General features: G+C 52.2%; 1 protein-coding gene across 1 annotated transcript; it reads left to right on the forward strand.

The window, feature by feature from the left end:
- Nucleotides 1–727: 727 nt before the first annotated feature.
- Nucleotides 728–19956, forward strand: SCD (stearoyl-CoA desaturase). Its single transcript, XM_082486468.1, has 6 exons — nt 728–959; nt 4765–5050; nt 12646–12776; nt 16297–16502; nt 17525–17757; nt 18978–19956. The coding sequence occupies exons 1-6, from the start codon at nt 933–935 to the stop codon at nt 19175–19177; spliced, it is 1083 nt and encodes a 360-aa protein (XP_082342594.1). The 5' UTR covers nt 728–932; the 3' UTR covers nt 19178–19956.
- The last annotated feature ends 576 nt before the right edge of the window (nt 19957–20532 follow it).

Consider the following 20532-nt stretch of genomic DNA (forward strand, 5'->3'; position numbering starts at 1 on the left):
ATATACGGTTATGGGTGTGCTTTTCTTTGCAGAGATGTATGATTTATATAAACATACATAACGCTCTCCATACAGACCCCCTATACAGCGCCTATACCGCCTGGGGAGGGGGCGCGGGGCTCCATCGCCGCTCCCCGACACCTCTCGTTTCATTCGGGGCAGCCCCCGCGGCGGAGCGGGGTGGGGGACGGGACGCGGAGGGCCGGGTGCCGGCGCCCCGCACCCCGCGGAGGGCCGGCAGTATCTCCCCCCCCCCCCCCCCCTTCTCCGCACTTCCCAGCGCAGCGCAGGCCCCGGCCGCGCCGCGCTTCCCGGCGGCGTGCGCGGAGCGCAGCCCTGCGCGCAGGGTGCGCGCAAGGGTGCGCGCCGCGGGGAGCGAACAGCAGATTGCGGACAGCCAATGGCGAGGGCAGGCCGAGGTGGCACCAAATTTCCCGCAGCCAATCGGCTGGCGAGGGGGAGGAAGAAAAAAAAAAAAAAAAAGAAAAAAAAAAGAAAAAAAAAGAAAAAAAAAAAAGAAAAAAAAAAGCAGCCAGGCATGATGAGAGAGCCTGGCTCTCGCCATCCTCCTCTTCCTCAGCATCCTTCCTCCCGCCTCCCGGCCCGCCCCGCCCCGCCTCCCCTCCCGGGCACGCCGAGAGCCGGGCCCCCGCCGCGACTCGCCGCCTGCCGCGCTGACCCCGCGCATCCCAACCGCGGGCAGGGGGTCACCGGGAGGCCGGGGCGCGGAAAGCCCAGCCCCACCAGCCGCCAAGCAAGCGGCCCCGCTTAAATACCTCCGCGCCGCCTCCCCGAACCGCACAGCTCGCCGGGCGAGGGGCCGACAAGAAGCAGCCTCCCACCGTCACCGCCACCGCCACCGCCACCGCCACCGCCGCCGGGGAGCTGCGCGCCCGCGTACCGCCGCCGAGGAGCAGAGCCAGGGCCGCCCCATGCCTGCGCACTTGCTACAGGAGGAGGTGAGCGGGGGGCTGCCGGGGGGTGCGGGGGCTTTGTCTTCCCTTCGCCCCTTCCTCCTTCATCCCCGCGGCTCCGGCGGTGCTGCGCTGCTGTTGGGGGGGGCGGGGGAGGAGGGAGGATAAAAGATCTGGGCATCCACGCGTGTCCGTGCACGCACGTACACACACACGTATGCACACGTATGTGTGTGCGTGTGTCCTGTCTGTGCCGCTGGATGAGGCGAAGTCGTTGGGTGCTAACTTAAGACATCACCCAAGCCTCGTGGGGAGACCGTGGATGAAGTGGGGATCGCCGCCGCCGGGATTATCTCCCCGCAGTCTGTGCCCTCGGATAGACTGAGCATAAAATACAGGTTTATCTTTAAAACAACCATCTACGTGCGCTAGTTAGGGCTGTTCAGAAGGTCTTTTGTGCCGAGAGGTCGTGGGGGTTTTGGTAGTGCTCAGGCTGTGATTTTTTTTTTTTTATTTTCTTAATTTATTTTTTTTTTTTAATAAGAAGGGGCTTTCACTTACAGCATTTTTTAAGGCAAACGTTGCAGCAGGGAGCGTCTCTAGGACAGACGCAAGGTGAAAGCAGGCAGCTGCCCAGATGAAATGAATGACTGTGTCTGCATTGCCTGAGCCAAGCAAACATACAATGGGGAGGCTGCCCATTTTTGGCATGGGAAGGCCTGAATAACAACCCGGCACCACGAAGATACATAGTGTTGTTGGATCTTTTAGAGATCTTTATTTTTGCCCCTCCTGGCAGCCACCTTTTGCCCAAGGGGAGGCAGGGGCTGATTCTGGTATTCCTGCTTGCGCTTTCTCATCCTTCCCACATCTGCCTATGCTGAGGAGCGGAGGTAAATCAGAGCCCCTCTCTCTTGCCTGTCACCAGCACGCGGGGTCTCCCCCGGTCCTTTTGTGCAGGTGCTGTGACCTTCCAGGGATGCTGTGATGTAAAGAACTTTACTCCCCTTCCCCACCCGAAACGGATGCCAAGGGCAGTCCGCTCAGACCATGTTTCACGGTCTTGGCATGTATTTTGGGGCATATCCTAGAGGCTGGAAAGAATCCTGTCCCTGGGTCACATCGGGCATATTCAAATATACCGGACCCGAGATTGAGTGCCCTGGGGCCCCGAGGCTGAACCCAGCGCAGGAGCCTTTGAGCTGCCGTTGGTTGTGTAAGCTGGCAGGGTGCCAGCATCACCTATGGCGTGTTCAGTGCTGGGGGGCAGGATGGGGGGGGGGGGCGGTAGGAGATGGGGGAAACACATCTGTTCTGCAGATGAGAGCTGCAAAGTCATTCAGATATGTGGGAGAACTCCTGAAAATGATTTAGTTGGCATCCTCTCCCTCTCGGCGCTAGACCCCGGATCAATCCCCATCCTGTTTTCCTCGGTGGGAGCTTCAAGAGCCACTATGGCCATCAGGGGGTAAAAGTCCTCTTCCTTTCCTCCTCATTTCCCCCATCTCCAGCTGCCCGATCTCCCTCCCTCTTCCCCCCATGCTCCCCCCCCCCCCAAGTCTGTAACTGTAGAGCTGTGTTTCGCAGCTGCCTTATAGCCCTTTTGATTTATGGTTAGTTTACATGTGAGAAGTGACCAATTTGATTATATCAGTGTAATTCCAGCAGCATAGGTCTGCTGGTAAAATTCCTCATGTGGCTATTATGACTCTGGAAGAAGAGGTTTTTTTTCCTCTCTGGTGTTTTCTTTGCACTCTCCCTCCTCCTCCTCTGCCCCTGTATTACTTTGACAGTCACATAAGCTATTGCCAAGGAGAAAAATGCAACTGCAACCCCACATTCTTACTCTGGAAGCAGCATGTCCATATGGGGAGTGTTACCCGTCTAATTATACCACCAGATCTCTGTTGGGAATTTTTCCTGCATAGACGAGTCTTAGGTCTTTTTGGTAGATTGCCTTCCAGCCAAGGAAGAAAATTGTGCCTTCCTGCCAAAATGCCAGATGAGAATATCTGACACTTTGAAATGGGCAGGACTTTTCCTTGCCTAATCGCCAGACTAGAAGACTTTTCTCACAGCTCTTTTTTTTTGGGGGGGTTGCCTCTAAATTCCCTAACAGCTCAGAGTATCATACCCTCAAAACATTAAATAGGAAAACAGGCGGAGACAGATTATAGCTGGGATGCAGAGGGAGCTGGTCCCAAGCTCGACAGCTGCCTGGGGTCGGAGAAAGCAGCGGGATACTTTGTGTCCAGGTTTTTTTCCTTTCTAACCTTTGATTCCAGAAGGAAAAACTTGGAGGGCTCCCTCTGTAGAGATCATTTTACTTCCCAAATGTGGGGAAGCTCTCAGCTTTGCCAGCTCCTCCCCGTAGGAAGGTATGTCTGTAACCCTCTAGTTTCTACCCTTGGGAAAGGGAGGAGTTGGGGTGGCCACGTAAGCTGCCTGGCCTGATTTTAATGCCTCCCTCAGGAAACTAGGCCATGGCAGGACGGTGGTCTTTTACGAATCCCAAGTGCCTGGGTGGGAATCTGTTGTTAATTCAGAAGAGGTTTCTATTGGGGAAGGAGCTTTCCCGGCTTGGCCACGCTCCCTCCCACGGTCCCGGCTCTCCGGTTCCTGCCGGCTGATCTTTACTGCCCCTTCGCACGTGGAGGCAGCGGCAGGGGCGGCAGAGGGACGTGTCATTCGGGCAGGTTCCCAGGAGGCGAGGGGACGGGGGCGGCGTGCACTCCCACCCCTCGCATCCCACGTGCTTGGCACCCCCAGGGTCCCGCTCCCTCGGGCGCTTGGGCTCGGGCCTGACAAAGGGCTGCGAGCACGCGGCTGTCATGATGGAGATGGAAACGGGTGATTCAGGGTTCAGTGACCTGTCTCATTAGGGTCAGTCCTGCCTGCTCCTTTCGTCGTGCATGCCTGATCGGGCGGGCTGTCACCCAGCCAGGGCAAACAAGCGTGTGCAGAGGGAATGTTGTGTCACGGCTGCGGGAGGGAGCCGGGAGCCAGGCTGAGCCAACTCGCTGCTTAAAACTTCCTCGCTGCCTGCTGGTGGCCTTGGCTCAGAGGGATTGTCTTCCCATGCCTCAAGTTCGCCTGTGGGTGGAAAGTGGGAGAGGGATAAGAGGCTTAGCAGCAGCCCTGGGAAAGGATGTCTAACTGGAAGCACATCGCTCGACTGCTTCCGTCCGCTGATCTCCAGGTGTGTTGGTCTTGCCACATCCCAACCTGGAAGGTGAGGCAGGGGGAGATAAGGAGGCACCCTGGAGGAATCCCGCTATGGACCTTCCTGATGTTCCTCCAGGGGTCCCTAGTGGGGTGACAGAAACACACAGGATATCAGGAGCAGCCCAACGATTTATAATAAAGCTGTGTTTCAGACCGTATTTCTCTCCCACCTCTTTGTTCATTCACAAGATTTCCTTTATTGTTGTCTGCTTATGCACCAGCCCAGACCACAGGCCCACCTAAAAACGCCCACTAATAAAACTGTAGGAAAATGAAAATCCTTGTGGCCTGCAAGTGATCTTACCAAAGCCACAGGTGGAAAAAAAGATTGGCTTTCAAGTCTTTTTCTTTACTTTCTGCACCCGGTCCACCACTCGCCTCCTCTCCCCAGAGAGATCGGGCTCCCTCCCTCTCAGGCCATAACTCTGTGGAGCCAGAGCAGGCTCTTCTTGGTGCCAAGGGCTCAGCTGAAAGAATGGAGCCTGCCAAGGAAACGGCAGGCTGCGAGGCTTGGTAGTGCCAGCCTCGCTGCTCGTGTGTCTATTCCCCGCATTGGTAACCACCAACTTCTTGTTTTGTTTTCCCTTTTTCTTTCCTTGAAAATGTCCATTGCCGCCTCTCCAAGGAGTTCTCCTCCGCTTCCAGCACCACCGCTGTCGGCACCATCACCTCCCGGGTGACCAGGAATGGGGATGCCGTCATGGAGAAGGACTTAATCAATCATGAGGACTTGGCAGGAGACCGGGGCATGATAGACGATATCTTTGATGAGACCTACCGGGAGAAAGAGGGCCCCAAGCCCCCCATGCGATACGTCTGGAGGAATATCATCCTCATGAGCCTGCTGCATCTAGGGGGCATATTCGGGTTGATGCTGATACCTTCTGCAAAGATCCAGACGTTGGCATGGGGTAAGCGTGTTCCTCCATTTGTGTCTTGGCATTTGCAAACCTCGAATCTGTTGGGTGGTATGTTTTTTTTTTCCTCCAGGCTCATAGACTCGGGAAAGAGAAAGAAGGATGCGGAGGTCTTCTGTTAGAAGAAGCTACTCGGCCAGCTTTGTAGCAAGCTGTGGGAGGGCTTGCTAGTGTCTTTTGTAAGGTCATGCATGAGGGGGAAGAATTTGGCAGGGCACTGCTTGGCTGCTTAAAGAACAAACTTGGTTTGCAGGCGTTAGGCTTGGAAGTAGCCCACATCTGAATTCGGAGCCATTTCTGGGGTGAAGCACAGAAAATATTTGATGGAGTACTGTGACGGTCCCAGAAAGTTAGGAAACAAGATACTAGCAGGAGCACTTTAAGGGGTGACTGGGTGGCAAGGACATTATTTGGCATGAAGCTGCTGCCCAAAGACAGGAACCATTCCTGTCCTTACCAAGGGAGGGTATATCCCTCAGAGCCCCCACGCAGAGACAAAATGCGGTTGTGCTGAAGGTAAAAATCAAGAGTTAAGTCTGAAGCTCAGGTCTTTTATCATCCTTACAAAAGCACAGATTAGCCCCCATCATCCCGGAACTCAGCCTGACAACTTTCAAAAAATAAATAAATGGCTCTCCAGGCAGCAAATTCCAGTGGAAAGCACAACCCAGCAGAAGGTAGCTAGGCGAAGCGCCCCTTTCTCGGAGACCTTGCCCTGGGTAGGAACCAAACTTCTCCTTTGACTACTTGAAAGGCAGCTGGGCCTGGGGCCCAGGCTGCAGGGGAGCATCGCTTTCCACGAGCCTTTGTGCGGACTACTGGAGGAGTCAAGAAGCCAAACGGCTCCCAGTGGGGAGACTGAGAGATTGCATCCCTGCCTTCCTGTGAAACAGAGCATCCTGAAACGAAAAGCGGCAGTCTAATTTGAGACCTGCTGGCATGGCTTTTGGTTTCAGCGCTGCTCGTGCAAAGTGCTCAGCCGGGAGCAGCGTCCTGGCCGGCCCAGCTGTGGAGAGCCCTAGAGCGATCCACCTGGTCTGTCACGTTCTCAAAGTCTGTCCTCCCGATGGCTGTGAGCGACGAGTGTCACAGCTGGACCGGGAAAAAGATGGCTCCCTGGACGCCCAGACTGACTCTTTTCCTCCTGGACCATCTCAGCCTCTCACAGGCAGACGTCTGGGGGGTGAGCGTCACTGGAGGCCACAGGACTCTGTCAGAGGCTGGCTACAGCATCTGCAAAACCTGGGTCACCAACTTGTTCCCCGTGCAGCCAGCATGGCCTTTTGGGGGGGACATTATGAAAGAAGACTTTGCTGGCCCTTTCCCTTGTGAAAAGCTGACAGGCTGCGCTTTTCCCCGGGGTTGGCAGGGCTGGGCAGAACATGCAGCCTCAGCATGACCTTGGAGGAGCGTTTCAGGGCTCTCGGTCCCGCTCCGTGTGTCCCATCTCCGGGCTCTGAGCTGGAGGCTAGGCAGGGGCTGCTGGCTGCTCTCGCTCACTGAGCTGACAGCCTGCGTCCTCCAACCCCAGCCAAATATCCTCAGGGCACTGGGGCAAGGAGCAGGGAAAAGGTGAGTCGGGTTTACTGGTTTCATTTCAAGCTGCTGAGATGCACGGTGATTTCCAAATCCATCCAACCCTTCTCCCTTGAACTCCCCTGAAATACTTACATGGCCTCGAGCATCTTGATCCGGAAGGTTAATGCTGCTTTGCATTCTGCTAAGCCCCACCTTACCCCAAAATGGTCTCTGAGGCAGTGTCTTTGCAACCACGTGCCTGTTCGGGATATCTGTATGGCATCCCTTGGCATTTTGTGGGAATCTGCCTTGCTTTTTGCCTGGTGCCTGTCCCTTCTGCTCCCCTCCCTGTCAACTCTGAAGTGCCAGTTGCTCTTCTGCCACTGTGAGGCACTGCAAGATTCCTTGGTGGCTTCTGGAGTGACAGATGCTCTGGGAATGGGAGAAGGACACGGAGTTTGGGGGAACTGCACTGTTCTGGACTGGCTGAAGATCCATCCTGCCTTACTAAAGCTGGAGTAGTTCCACAGAGCTCCCTGTGCTGCATCCCTGGGACAGGACTGCATTCTGGGAAAGGACCACCCTTCCTTGCACCCTGCAGCCAAGTCAGAACTTTCTCCTATGGTCCATTCTCCTCCAGTGCTGACTGGAGCTGGCGTACTCTGATCCTCCACAGGTCTGGCTTGTCAGCAAGGCTCCTCGCTCCTTCTTGCACTGCCCTTTTCTCAGTTCATACCTTTCTTTAGCACATGGAAGACATCTGTGGCTGTCATCTCGGTGGCTTGCTGTTATTTTCCCAGCATCCCCTGGTAGCAAAGAGAGGGGTATAGTTCCCATTTTACACGCAAGGACAGAGCAGCAGACTTGTGTTGCTCCCGGCAATACACCATGGGCTCATGGCAGAGCAGCTCTGCCAGTGGTGGTTCTGGAGCTGCTGGGGGGTTTGCTTGCTTGTTTGTTTGTTTTTCAGATCGTTCCCTCCTTAGGCTGTGTACATATAATATAAAATTAACATGGCCCCAGATGTTCTCTGCTGCGATGCTACAGGCAGCTGTGGTGCCTGGTAGCCGGTCTACCTTCTATATTTTATTATAAGGAGCAATCCCCTGCTTATACCCTCTTCATCCAGGCCACTGTCTCCTTGATGTTCCTGCCCCTCTGAAACCAGTTATATTGGTGACTGTGTCCTCTTTTGTTTTCATTTCTCTGTGTGCTAATTCCTCTTTGTCTCTCAAGCTCTCCAGCCCTGCCTTCGTCATTGTTTGCTGTTCTGCGGTGCTGTGTGCATTGTATCCCCTGATCTCTTTCTGGTACAGAGCTTCCCAGAACGAGCTGGGGTTGTTGATCAGGTGAGAGCTTACCATAACGAGAGCTCGCCGAGACCGTCCAGCACTATGGCTTTCTAGCCAGCTCCCCTTTTATTTACTGTCTTCTCCACTGCACTTGACAGTCTTGCGCAGTCTTTTCAGGGATCACAGGGCAGATTTCACGGCGTTTGCCAAACGGCATAAAGACTGAGTCTGGAAGGGCAGGATGCAAAGCTGATTGCCAGTTTCTTCTCTAACTGCTCTGAGCCTCCCTGGAAACATGATTTGCAGGTTGTCTTCCTGGCCCTCGGGTGCAGCAGAGCGACGATGTTTGTGTTAACCCCTGTTGACTTGGACAACAATGTCTATAAAACAGTGACGGTTCCTCTTGATGTGGTGCTCTAACAACACCCCAGCTCCCTGCAATGCCACTGGTGGCAGAAACATGGGTTGATACCGTTTTTTGTTGCTGCTGCATCATCTTTGGCTCAAGGAACATCTTGCCGGATAATTTAGGCAACTCTGACAGCCTGAAAACCTTGGCCGGTACTATCCCCAAGGGATGTGTCCAGCAAAACATTTACAGAAGTTTTTTGTTACTTTCCCATCAAGACTACTGCTGGCAACACCTCTCTACTTAGTGTCCTCTCCAGGCTTAACTAGCAGGTGGCATGCTTCTCCTCCGAGCGTGGAGGGGAATTTCTGATTTTGCCAGACACAGAAGCTAGGTTTTAGCAACAGAAGCTCCTATTGCTCCTCCTAAACACTGTTCCCCTTATGCAGCTTACACGTTTTCTTGTGTCTGGTATCTTTCTCCCAAGAGTAGCACAACCCACCTGACTCAAAGGACTAGGAGGCAAGGGGGGAACAATCCAGGGCTGCAGTTTTCCCTCGCACTGAGCAGAAGCCCAAGGACACCTGCTAGAGCAAGGACACCTCTTCATGTAAACATCCTTGGTGTTGACTGCAGGTGACAATGCCTTTAGCACATTCCTGGCTTCCCGTCATAACTTGAGGTCTGAATCTGGGCCCTGAAGAGGTAAAGGCTTGTGAGTCACATAGACATGACTGAATCCAGAATGTTTTGGGTTTCATTTCTGGAGCAATGAGTGCATATTACTGCCTGTAGTCATAATTCTTTGTATTCCAGTTGAATGGGTCATTGGGAAAATCACCTGTGAGTTGCCAGTCTTTTGGATCTTGGATACTTCAAAGCATGGTGTGGAAGATGACTTTGAAACCTCAGCTGATGGAGCCCCTAAGTCCTTCGGTTTGGGGCAGCATCACAGGGCAGCTGTGGAAACCTCTGCTACATTATTTCACCTTCTCCACTCTTTCCAATTTCATTCCTAGTGGATGATCTCAGAGGAGCTTCTCTTCTTCTCTGTGAGATACTGATTCCCTGCCTGTGCAATGATCATCTTTGTACCTGTTTGCAGGGATGAACTCTGTGAATCATTAGGGTGCTGGATTCTTCTGTTTTCCATCAGGGTTTTCAATCTTATTGTCTATATCCTGTCACTGTCACAACAACTCCTAGGTATGGCTGACAGAGCTAATAGTTCCCAGGTAGGGTTTGGGTTTCTCTAGGGTTGGATGCCATGTATGTGTAGACTGAGAATCAGCTCCTTTTCCACAGAAGGTGTCTGCTCCTTAGATAAACTGCAGCTACTCTCTATGGGCAAGAGGCAAAGCAGCACAGGATTATAATTAGAAAGTTGTGGCCGTTGTAGTGACCTGGGATGCAGCTCCAAGAGAAGTCAACATTACCTGCTGAGGTTCCTGGGCTTTGGATGAAGGCTGTGACTGTTCTATGCCAGGGAACCCAAAAGTAGTGGGTACTCTTCCAAACTTTTTTAAAAAGCTTTCAGGCAAGGCTACCTGGAAGCAAGTACTGGGTCGTTTGGCTTCTCCGTCTGTCGGTGTCCCCACCATGTCTCTTTTGTGATTCCTTGTGCTCACTGGTATGTCATTTTTTCCCTGAGGGGGATGTCCACAGGCAAATTCTGAGAATTGCCTGTATAAAAGAGATAGAGATTATCTTCCTTCTCGCAAAGCTTAAATACCACAGTCCTCTTCCTGAAGGCCTCTTTTACTAAAAAAAAGTCCCAATCAGCATGTGAGGATTTACCAGAGAGGGAAGCCGAACTCAGGCTTATAAATGGGGCCTGTACTCACCTAACCGGGCATTTACTTTCTAGTGCTGCTGAAGACCATGAAAGGTTGCCTAGTTCACTTCTGTCCCCAGTGCACCGTTAACTCATGCCTCCTTGCCCCACAGCGGAGAGCTGGGCTCTTTCCCTAGCAAGTTGCCCCACATATCCATCGCAGTTGCTGTAGTTTATCATGGACTCCCTGTCTGGTGGTTTTCATAGAGCCTGTATAGGCTGGAGCTCTGCCATAAACTGCTTGTCACCCTTAGAAATCTACCTCGGCTACTGCGGTGTGCACCGTAGGTATAAACTTGCCCAGAGGTTTTATGAAATGCGGTTTGTAGGGTATAGATGCTTATGTTCAAGGGAGGATGGTGGTGAGTCATGCTTCTGCCGCTAGTAGGAAGTGTCTGAAACATCCAGGAGCGGGTTTTGTTGTTATTGCAGTGTCTGAGGCCAGAGAGGTTCTGCAAATCAGTCATACGTTAGGTGCTTTTCCAAGGTTTGCTCTTCTGCATGAATCTGTGGGGATAGTGACTGATTTTAAAATGAGTTAAAATCTAAAATCAACGGGGAACTGGTCATGAGCTGGTTCATAACTTTCAAGTCAGCATCGTGGGTTCGGGTGAGACCTTCAAGGTGTCCAGCATAAGGACTTTGCTGTCGGTGAGGCCGAAGGGAGACCTGAACCAAACGCCCTGCTCCAGCATCCCTCCTTTCTCACCTTCCAGGTTTGGCCAGCTTCAGGAGCTTTGCTCAGCTCCATTGCCTCTTGCAAAGGCCGGATCCTGCTGCATTTGCGTGCCTTTTCATCCCTCTCCATGGCCTGTAAATCAGCTATGACCAGCGACTGCTTGGCTCCCCCAGGAGACCACAGAGGTGCTGGGAGGCAGAGGTGTGCTGTCTGAGGCTTGCACTGTGTTTGGCAGCCAGCGGGGAAGCCAAGGGAGAAGATGAAGATGGGAAGTCACGGTCAGATCAGCAGACAGGGAAGGTCGCTGTTGTACAGCGGGATGGGAGTGAGGAGGGTTCATGCAAGTTTAAGGGGCCAGAAGAGGATGTTAAATCAGCCGAGACCGGCTTTTAGCGGATAAGAGATTAGGTTTGGAATGTAGAAAAACAAAAAGGAGGTGACAGAAGGAAGAGGGAGCAGGAGATGATAGGAAATAAGTCCTGGATTATTTAGAATGAAAGAACAGGGCAACAGTGCCTTGCGTGTGTCTCAGGTCTCTGATTCTGGACCAGTTTCTGCCAGAGTATCTATTTTCTGGGTTCAAGATAAGCTTGGTTAGAGCCGTTTGGTTGGACTGAATGGTATTGTCAAGCATACCAGCGATTCCTGTCCATGGGTTTACATGTAAGAGTAAGGAGCTGTTTTCATGGTTGATAACAGTTGGCTGAAATCTGCAAATTTATACCAAGAAAAGAGTTTCCCCTGGGGAAGAAGGTGTCCCTTCCCCCAGGGGACTGAAGGTGGATCAGTTAACCTATGCACAGATGTGCACCCTTCCCTCTCAGTGTCTGGGCTTGCAGGGCAAACCAGCTGTTGAACGCCCTCCATCTTTCTGCTAAACATCCTCACCCTTCCTCCCTAGAGAAAGAGTTAATTTTCAGATCCAATTTTCTTCTTATCCCCAGCTTCCTAATGTAACGCTGCTATGACCTTATTGGGGTCTCTTTTCCATTTTAGTTTTAGGACCAGATGCTGGAACCCAGATTAAATTCCAGAAGTCCCAGGAGGACAGACCAGGGCAGACATAAACACACCATCCAGAGGAGTGGGATGTGGTTTTTTACTAGCTGCCAGAGGGGCAAGGAATTCCTTCTGACCTGTGGGTAGAGGGAACATATGAAGAAGCCTCAAAGCTCAACTGGGCCCAGCAGCATCTGCCTCTGCTGTGGGCACGACTTGCAATGAGTTGTTGGCCTTGGAGTTTCCTTCTGTAAATGGTGCAGGAGCTGAGCAGAGCGGAGAATCAGAAAGACCCTGAGACCAGGAGCCACTGGGCAGATTTTAAGCGAGTGGTGGAGCTGAAGGTGAAGCTCAGGCTTCAGTGGGATGACAGGTTCTGCTCAGAAAGGGAGCAGAAGAGAAGCCTAACCACGGGCTTGAGCTGTACCCCTGAAGAACTGTAAGATCATCTACCACCTTTAGGTGAAAAGAATGCAAAAGAGATTTAGTGAGGAGCGATGAGATAGGAAAGCAAGACCCTTGTTTATTCGGAGTGGGAGGAAAGGGGGAAGCGGTTCCCTGGTGGACTGCAGAGCTGTTACCACAGGACTATAAGGAAGCAGTCTCTTTATACAATTTTGACAATCCTGACCCATGACAGATGGCACTATGCTGAAGAACCAACTCTCGTGACAAGTCTTGTAAGAGGGAGCCTCCTCCCTTGTCAGAGCTGAAGTGATTTGCCCCATGTTGCTTAGGAAGACTGTGGTAGCTTGGGCACTCTCATGTTGATTTTTGTTGTCCTAATCTGTGCTCTCCATGGGTTCTTCTCTTGCCTATACAGCTTTGGGGGAAGACCTGCTTTTGTGTTGCTCTTTCTGAAACTTTGCTGCAGGCTGACTTGCTCTAATTGCTCCAACGCTTTCTTTTCCTCTCCAGCTGTTCTGTGTTTCCTGGTGAGTGCCCTGGGGATAACAGCTGGATCTCACCGCCTCTGGAGCCATCGGTCCTACAAAGCTACGCTGCCCCTGCGGATCTTCTTGACTATTGCAAACTCCATGGCCTTCCAGGTAAGCACCTCCTCAATGTGCCACTGGTCCTCAGAAGGAAGCACTCCCCTGAATCCCTGGCTTGGATACGGGGCACAAGCTGATGGAGAGCTTCTTCTGTCCTACTACCTCTTGTTAGGAAACAACCTGCCCTTTCCAGCTAACACTTCGGTGCTAGAGTCCATCTCATTGTCTTCAACTTGTCTCATCAGAGGGTGACTGAAACAGCTGGGCGGGGAGAGGACTGTTGGCCAAGACCAAGGGTAGGAAAGCTCTCTAAAGCAGGAATGTACCCTTCTCTCGAGGTGTGGTTTCCCTATGCTTGCTCCAGGTCCTGTGAAAGAGGTGATGAAGTGCTAAGTGCTCTCCTGGTGGTTGGGTTGCCTCACCCTCCTCTTGCCACACCACTGATAAGGTGGGGAGGAGGGGGGACATCTGCACAGCCCAAGGAGCCAGGCTGTGGAATTTGCTGCTGCAGAAGGACCAAGAACTTGTTGAAATGATGCAGTCAGTTAAGGGAGACGCTTCTCTGGTTCGGAAGAGGATATTTAGGAATAACCCTGTTATAAGTCTCACCACTGGCTTCCAGAGAGTAATCCCAGGTCAGTGATGTTTCAAGGAGAGAAAGGTTGGGCCCATTCAGAGTGGCACAAGTGACTGCAGGCAGCTGATAAGCATGTCAAGATATTGCCTAACCACTGACAAGAGCCCTTCACAATCCACAAAGCAAACAAACCGGGGAGTTCTTGGGAACTGTAGAAAGTAGCAAAGATGGCCCTTTAGAAGAAGTCGGAGTGAAAATCCAGATTGCCATGGCACAGAAAAATCCTGTGGTCTCTTTCATGTGCTGCTGTGAGGCAGCTCTGACAGCACTCCATCCTCCAACTGTACTTGAAGGGACTTCGTAGAGGCTTGCTCGGGTGTAGGAAGTACTTGGGAGGGTGGCACGGTGCAGCACTTTCTGCCAGAAGGTGAACAGAAAAGTAGCAGTGCTGTGCCCCTAAGTAATTCTCCAGCTGAGGTACGAGGGAGGAAGGGTAAAGCCCAAGTGGACCAGGTATTTTAGAGACATTATCTTCCTTTGCCCCTTGTGTAGCCGTAGAGGATGTCACTTCATTGACATGTAATCAGAACAGGGCGTGGATGGGGGTTTTTTAGCCTTGAAAAGCTTTCTAAAACACCATTGACTTTCCTATTCTCTGTTAGTACCAAACCAAAGTCTTTCATGAGGAAGAGGAAGGACCAAGCTGCCGATTCCAGCTACTGGTCCGGCACTCAGCAAAGGAACGGGATGGGTTGCTGTGTATTGGCTAGTCCTGTACAAAGACCATCTTTCACAGGGTTATAGGGCAGAGGGGGAAGGAATTTGCTGAGCTATTGCTGTAGGGGATAGGAATAGACAAAGATGAGAGACAGACAGATATTTCAGCTTCAATAGGAACTAATCCAAAGTTTTACTGAAAATTCAGTACCATTCCCCACTGATTGATTTTTTTTTTTTTTTTTTTTAATAGTTACTTTCAAATAGATCAAGAGAAGGTTTATTTTCAACTTATCTCATTCCTGTTAGTGGCAGCAGCTCTAAGACGAGACTGGTAACTTTTAAGGCCAGAGGAGACTATAGATTATCTTATCTGAGGTCCTCCAGAAAATGCTTACTGGTTGCTCAGAGACCTCTGACTTGTGATTTCAGAGAATTTGGGAATTATGCCCCTAGTCAGCTCCTCTACCTGTGAGACCAGGCAGCTGCAAGCACAGCAGCAGCTCTCCTGGTTATAGCCTGTAGCTGGAAGCTCCCAAGGAAGGAGACATTCTCCTGGGCTTTGCTTGCTGGTCTCAGAAAGCCCTGGTTTTCCAACAAGTTTGCGGTTAGAGGTGGTCCCAAAATAAGATCTGTAGAAAAGATAATGTGCTAAAGTTTGGGTCAATATATGGACTTTTCAGCTTTGAGACCCCTGATTTGTGTTTGTGCACAGGGTGTGGTGGATGAGGTGGTACCACTCTCCAGCTGCAGTACATGGTCTTTTTCCAAATTTGTGCCTCCTGCCTCCAGCAGAAGGATTTCCAGGAGGCAGGGAAAGCCTCCCCAGATGTGCGAACCCAAGCTGTCTGTCAGCTTTCAGGCTGGGCTTTCTCATGTTACATGATGCTGTGTAGGGTCTGGAATGTGAAGCTGACTTTGGGTCACAGGTGAAATGTTTCCAGCATGGGTACTGGTTGTGTTTCTCTGCTTACTAGACAGGGAAGGCTGCTGGGCCACCCTTTGCTGGGGGAATGCTGAGTGACCAAGCTCTGGCTAACGTCAGCAAGGGCCGGTGATACTTGGGAGGTGCTCAGGATTTGGCTGGAAGGCAGGCCGCAGTTCCCAGTATTTGGAAAAAAGTGAGAGTTGAATCCTGGCCCGTGTCTATCATTGCCTTATTGCGTGGCCGCAGGTAAATCCTTTTATCTCAGTTGAAGGAGGAGTGGTTACAGCACTTGAGAGGGACTTGAGGAGTTGTGTGTCTGCTACAGGCTCCCTGCGTGGATAAGTCACTTGGTCTTTCCAGGCAAGAAATAGGGATGATTATGCCGCTTCCCTAACTTCAAAGTGTTTTGAGGAAAAGTCTGACGTACTCAGGAGATTAAGGAGCCTCTTGTGTAATAAAGGCAATAGAGGCGTGCTTGGATCTCTGTTTCGTGTTTTCTAGGATGCTGTAATACACGGCTTTAAGCACATCAAAATCTTGGTTTAAAGGAATGAACACAGGCTTATTATAATCTATTCTTAACTCTGGCCAAAACAATCATTTCTTAATACAAATGATGAAATGATGCTTTGACATTTTCCAAACTGTATTGATTTTGCAGCTTAAACAGAACAGTTATGGGGCTGGAGGGGGGTATTTTTGATAACTGTCATTGAAAGGTGTGTTTATTCTATTTCTAAAGAGGGGCCTTAATTTTAAGACTGTTTGATTTCCAATGGGGGGAAAAAAAAAAGTAAAAAAAAACACTTGCTCCCAAGTTAAACAGATCTGATTTGGCAATCCCAGGAAGAGCAAGGCAGGTTGACCCATGGAAAAATGTCAGGGCGAAGGGAAGGGGCAGGTTGATCAATCCCAGCTGGCACCGTGTAGGGATGGGGACAAGTGCCCAACAAGAGCTGAGCGTGTGAGGGAGGAGGCACTGACTGGCCAGTGAGGGCTGGCTATTGCAGGGGTGGGGGAACAGGCTGACCAGTCAGAGCCTGTGATGCTGTAGAGGATATGCAAACCAAAGCCTAAATTTAGCCAGTGGGGGGAAAAAAAAAAAAAAAAAAAAAAAAAAAAGGCAGCCCACCAAAGAAGCAGATTTCAAAGAAAATTGAAAAGTGGCTGAGCAAAGAAGACCCAACCTTTGTTTTAAAAGCCCAAAATGCCAAACCCTAATGAAAGATAATATGACTCATACAAGTTCAGGCCAATGGGTTTTAGCTGTCTAAATGTTTTAGGGCCTTTTGTTGATTTGAAGGGAACATCTCCAGCCCTGGCCCTAAGTCTCCACTCCTCTTGCCTTGCAGAATGACATCTATGAGTGGGTCCGGGATCACCGCGTCCATCACAAGTTCTCCGAGACAGATGCGGACCCACACAATGCCATGCGGGGCTTTTTCTTCTCCCACATCGGCTGGCTGCTGGTGCGCAAGCACCCAGATGTCATAGAGAAGGGCCAGAAGCTAGACCTGAGCGACATAAAGGCTGACAAAGTGGTGATGTTCCAGCGGAGGTGAGTGATGGGGTCAGCCCCAGCACAGAGCCATGTGGGATGGAGTAGGAACCCTGCAAATGGGCTGGGGACCCCAAGTGCCTTTGATGGAGCAAGAGGGGATTGAGGGCATCATGTAAAATATGTGAGTCTTTGGTCTGCCTGGGGAGAGCAGTGCCTCTCCTATAGGAAGTATTTAGGAGCTAGTGATACCTCCAGCCCCTGTCCCCCTCACCCCCCATTTCTTGCCCACCTGTACGCTGTAGCATCTTGCCAGCAGTGGGCTGCACTTCCCACCGCAAAGTACCTCCACGTCTGCTGGCCCAGAGCCCACTCGTGGGTGCCTCCAGGCCACCCTTGCAGCTGTGGTACACCTTCCAGGCCATGCCTCTGCCCCTCTCTCATCAGTCTCCTGGGAACAGTGTGGTGAAAAAGGACTTGAAAATGGGGAAATGAGAGAGGCAGTAACTGGGAAGGACAGTCTTGATTTACTGGTGCCTCTGGGATGGGGTATCTCTCAGCTGTCTGGGGCTATACTGGGACTGATCCCCAGAGGAGGCAAACCTGTCACCAGGGCTGCAGGGATGGGGGACTGAACCCATATAGTAACCACCCTCACTCAGGAGGTCCCTAGTTCAGTCCCAAACGAACGAAGCCAGGTTTATGGCTTCCCTCCTTTTTCTGCCTGGGATTTTTCTTGTGGGTCATCAGAGGGATGGGGACCAACATACCTGAGAAGCAAATGGCAGGTGAGGCCAAAAGCAGCAGCTGGTGTCTGGACTCCTGGCGGTGAGGACATTGCTTGTTCAGGTGTTACACTGAGACAGGGAGAGCTGGACTTTAGTTTGAATCTCTTGCCTGATGATAAGACTCAGGAGTCTTATCTAATGGCTTCTGTGCATGCAGGGCTCAGGGGTGAGGTATTTCTGCACTTGATTTTCCCTGGGTAGCTGAATGTGAATCCTCCAAAGAGAGGACTGAACCATCCCTTCCTCTCCTGCCTCTGCCACTGAGCGCCTTCCTCCTGGTCCCTTCCTTTCCAGATACTACAAACCCTCGGTGGTGTTGCTGTGCTTCACGCTGCCCACTGTAGTGCCCTGGTACTTCTGGGATGAATCCATCGTCATCAGCTTCTTCATTCCAGCCATCCTGCGCTACACCATAGGGCTCAATGCCACTTGGCTAGTGAACAGTGCTGCTCACATGTTTGGCAACCGGCCGTACGATCAGCACATCAACCCACGGGAGAACCCCCTGGTCAGCCTGGGGGCCCTAGGTACGTTCAGCACCCATGTCTTTTGCTGTGGGTAGACTAAGTGGGGACTGCCCCTTGGGGCTGCGGCTGCTTCTAGGGATGTCTGTGAATCCGGGTGTCCCCAGTTCCCCCTGCACCTTTCCCCTCCAGCCTTTGCATCGGGGGGTGTTTCCCAGGCGGGCCAGTGAGTACATAAGGGCAGTGGGGTTATCAGCTCCCACCAGCCTCTCTCCAGGCTGGAAAGGACTCTGCTACACTTAGCACCTCCTTATCTCAATAGCAATATTTTATTTGCCCTGCTCAAAGGTCTCTCTGCCCCGTTCACCGGATTGAAAAATCTGTGCTGCAGTCTCTGCTTATCTGTCTCAGATTTGTCAACTTGAACGCCTACAGATGCACGTTTGGACATGTTTTCAGGGCAGCTGATGATTTTGGGGGTACTTGAGGATGAGAGAAGCCAGATCATCTCATATGTTTTCCCGAAATTTTGGGGACCTAGGAAAATACATCCCAGGGCCAGCATTTGCCCTGATCTGTTCTCCCAAGCCCAAATCCTCAGCTGGTTTGCATCGCTGTGCGTCACTGGGGCTGCACTCATTTCCACCTCCAAAGGATTTTCTGCTCCTGGATTTTTAGTAGGGAGGGATTTGAACTGCAGAGACTTGGGGGGATTAGGAGCAGGAGTCCAAGCGATGTCATTGAAGGGGTGAGCACTGAAGCCAGCGTTGACAGTGTCCAGAGAAGAGGGTGGCTGACCAGGGTAGATTGCTTAGTAGAAGTCTGTCTGCATTATTCCCATCTGGAAATGCCCTTTGGATCAGGACTGCCAGTGTTGTAGGAGTATTGATTGGACTTGCTTGTTGGGGCCTTGCTGCAGGTCTAGCTGGTAGCTCAACCAATACTTAGAAGTCTTCTCATGGTGGCAGAGGAAGCGCTGTTAGGATTCCCCTGGTGTTTTGGTGCAGTTGGTGAGACAGAGCCTTTTTCAGTTCCTCGCCACACACTTGTTTTCCTCTAAAGCACCATAGATCCTCTGTGAATGCCATTGCCTCGTTTGGGCCAGCCCGGGCATGCTAGACCATGCCCAAATGAGATGGGGTAGATTGTAGAGAGGTGCAACTGAGCTGAGAGGAGCCTGGACTGAATCCAGAGCCCATTTCAGGAATGTGGTGCTTTGGGCCAAGATAAAGGGGCCATCACCTAGAGCTCTGCAACATCCTCTCCCTGGTCATGTTTTGCAGGAGAAGGCTTCCACAACTACCACCACACCTTCCCCTATGACTACTCCACCAGTGAGTTTGGCTGGCGCTTCAACTTAACCACAGCCTTCATCGACCTCATGTGCCTCCTGGGGCTGGCCAGCGATCGCAAGAAAGTCTCCAAGGAGGTCATCCTGGCTCGGAAAATGCGGACTGGAGATGGAAGTCACAAGAGTGGCTGAGTTCCTGCTGTCCTTCCCACACACATCCACACCTCTCCTTCCTCCTTTTTTCTCCCTTTCTCCCTTCCTGACCCCTCCAAACACGCTGGACAAAGGTTTAATGTTCTGTTTACTAACTACTGAATAATGCTACCAGTTTGCTTAAGATAATGATAATGAGTTTTAACCCCCCCCTCCCACACTGTATTTTACGTCATGTATTTAAGATCTAGGACTCTGCCTTTATGACGCAAGGCCGCCCCTTTCCCTCCTCTCCTTTTCCTTTCCATTCTTTCTCTCGAGCCCCTCTACCCCGTCCCTCGCTTTTCGTCGTCCCGGTCTCTCCCTGGCAGAGGAGCTGGTAGGAAGCAGCCCGGGGAGGCCCATGGCAGCCAGCTACGTACCGTGGGTTAAGGGGAGCCTGTGCCAGCAGCCAGCTGAAGAGTTGAGCCAAAGTCAGTGACCCTCTCCCCACCACCTTCCCCCCAAAATTCCTTCCTCTCCCCCTCCTCCTTTCTCAAGGGCTGCTGACAGACGTGGCGTGGCTAAACCGCTCTCCCTGGGAAAAGCAGCCCTGTCGCCTTCCCTTGCCATCGGAAAGAGAGTTGTGCCTTTCCAAGGTGTCTCTTGGGAAGTGTTCTCCCCAGCTGCCCCACCGCACAGCCTCTCTGGGTTGGGAGAGGAAAGCCTCCAGACTCTCTCAGAGCTCCAGCCAGGTCCACCGGTGGCTGGGGGGTCTGGTGGCGGCAGTGGGCACTGGAGGGGGAGCCTTGGTGGCCTTATTACCTCCTCCCTCTGGTGTCACAGCCTCCCTCCCTGCACTGCCTGCTGTGCCCCATGCCACCAGGGACTGAAGGCAGAGCCTGGCCCCGGGCTCCACAGCCCCCCTGGAGAGCCACAACGGGGAGGGGGACAGGTGGAGGGATGTGCCACTGGCTGCCGTGGGGCGGCACCGGCCGGCCCGGGGTGGCTTTGCTCGCCGCCGCTGCTGCTGAGATTTTTGCCAGCAAACGTGACTTTGCCAAAATGTAGAGGGGGGAGAAGGATGTAAAACCAAAGCTCCGCTGCTGAGTTAAGTTGCTCTATGTGCTGGAGAAACAGGGTCCCCGCTGGGTGGCAGGCAGATGTCCTGGTGTCCGCGCCTGCCCTGCGGATCCGCATCCTGTGCTGAGCGCAGGGATGGGGCAAGGGAGCGTCTGCAGGCGTAGGGAGGGCTGAGGGTGTGCACAGGAGCAGGTCCCTCCATCTTCAGGGACTCCGCTCGGTCGATTAACAAGTGCCTGAGAAACACCGACATGGGGCCGGGGGGCATGGGGGGCTCCAGGGAGTTGAGACCTCAGAGGCGAGATGCTGCCACCAGTGTGGGCCACCTCCAG

The sequence above is a fragment of the Vanellus vanellus genome (assembly GCF_965231255.1).
Source record: "Vanellus vanellus genome assembly, chromosome: 7".
Classification (NCBI taxonomy): Eukaryota; Metazoa; Chordata; class Aves; order Charadriiformes; family Charadriidae; genus Vanellus; species Vanellus vanellus.

Coding starts and splice junctions, on each gene's coding strand:
- SCD (XM_082486468.1), top strand. CDS start 933: ATGCCTGCGCACTTGCTACAGGAGGAG. Junction 960..4,764: donor CGCACTTGCTACAGGAGGAG/GTGAGCGGGGGG, acceptor CGCCTCTCCAAG/GAGTTCTCCTCCGCTTCCAG. Junction 5,051..12,645: donor GATCCAGACGTTGGCATGGG/GTAAGCGTGTTC, acceptor TTTCCTCTCCAG/CTGTTCTGTGTTTCCTGGTG.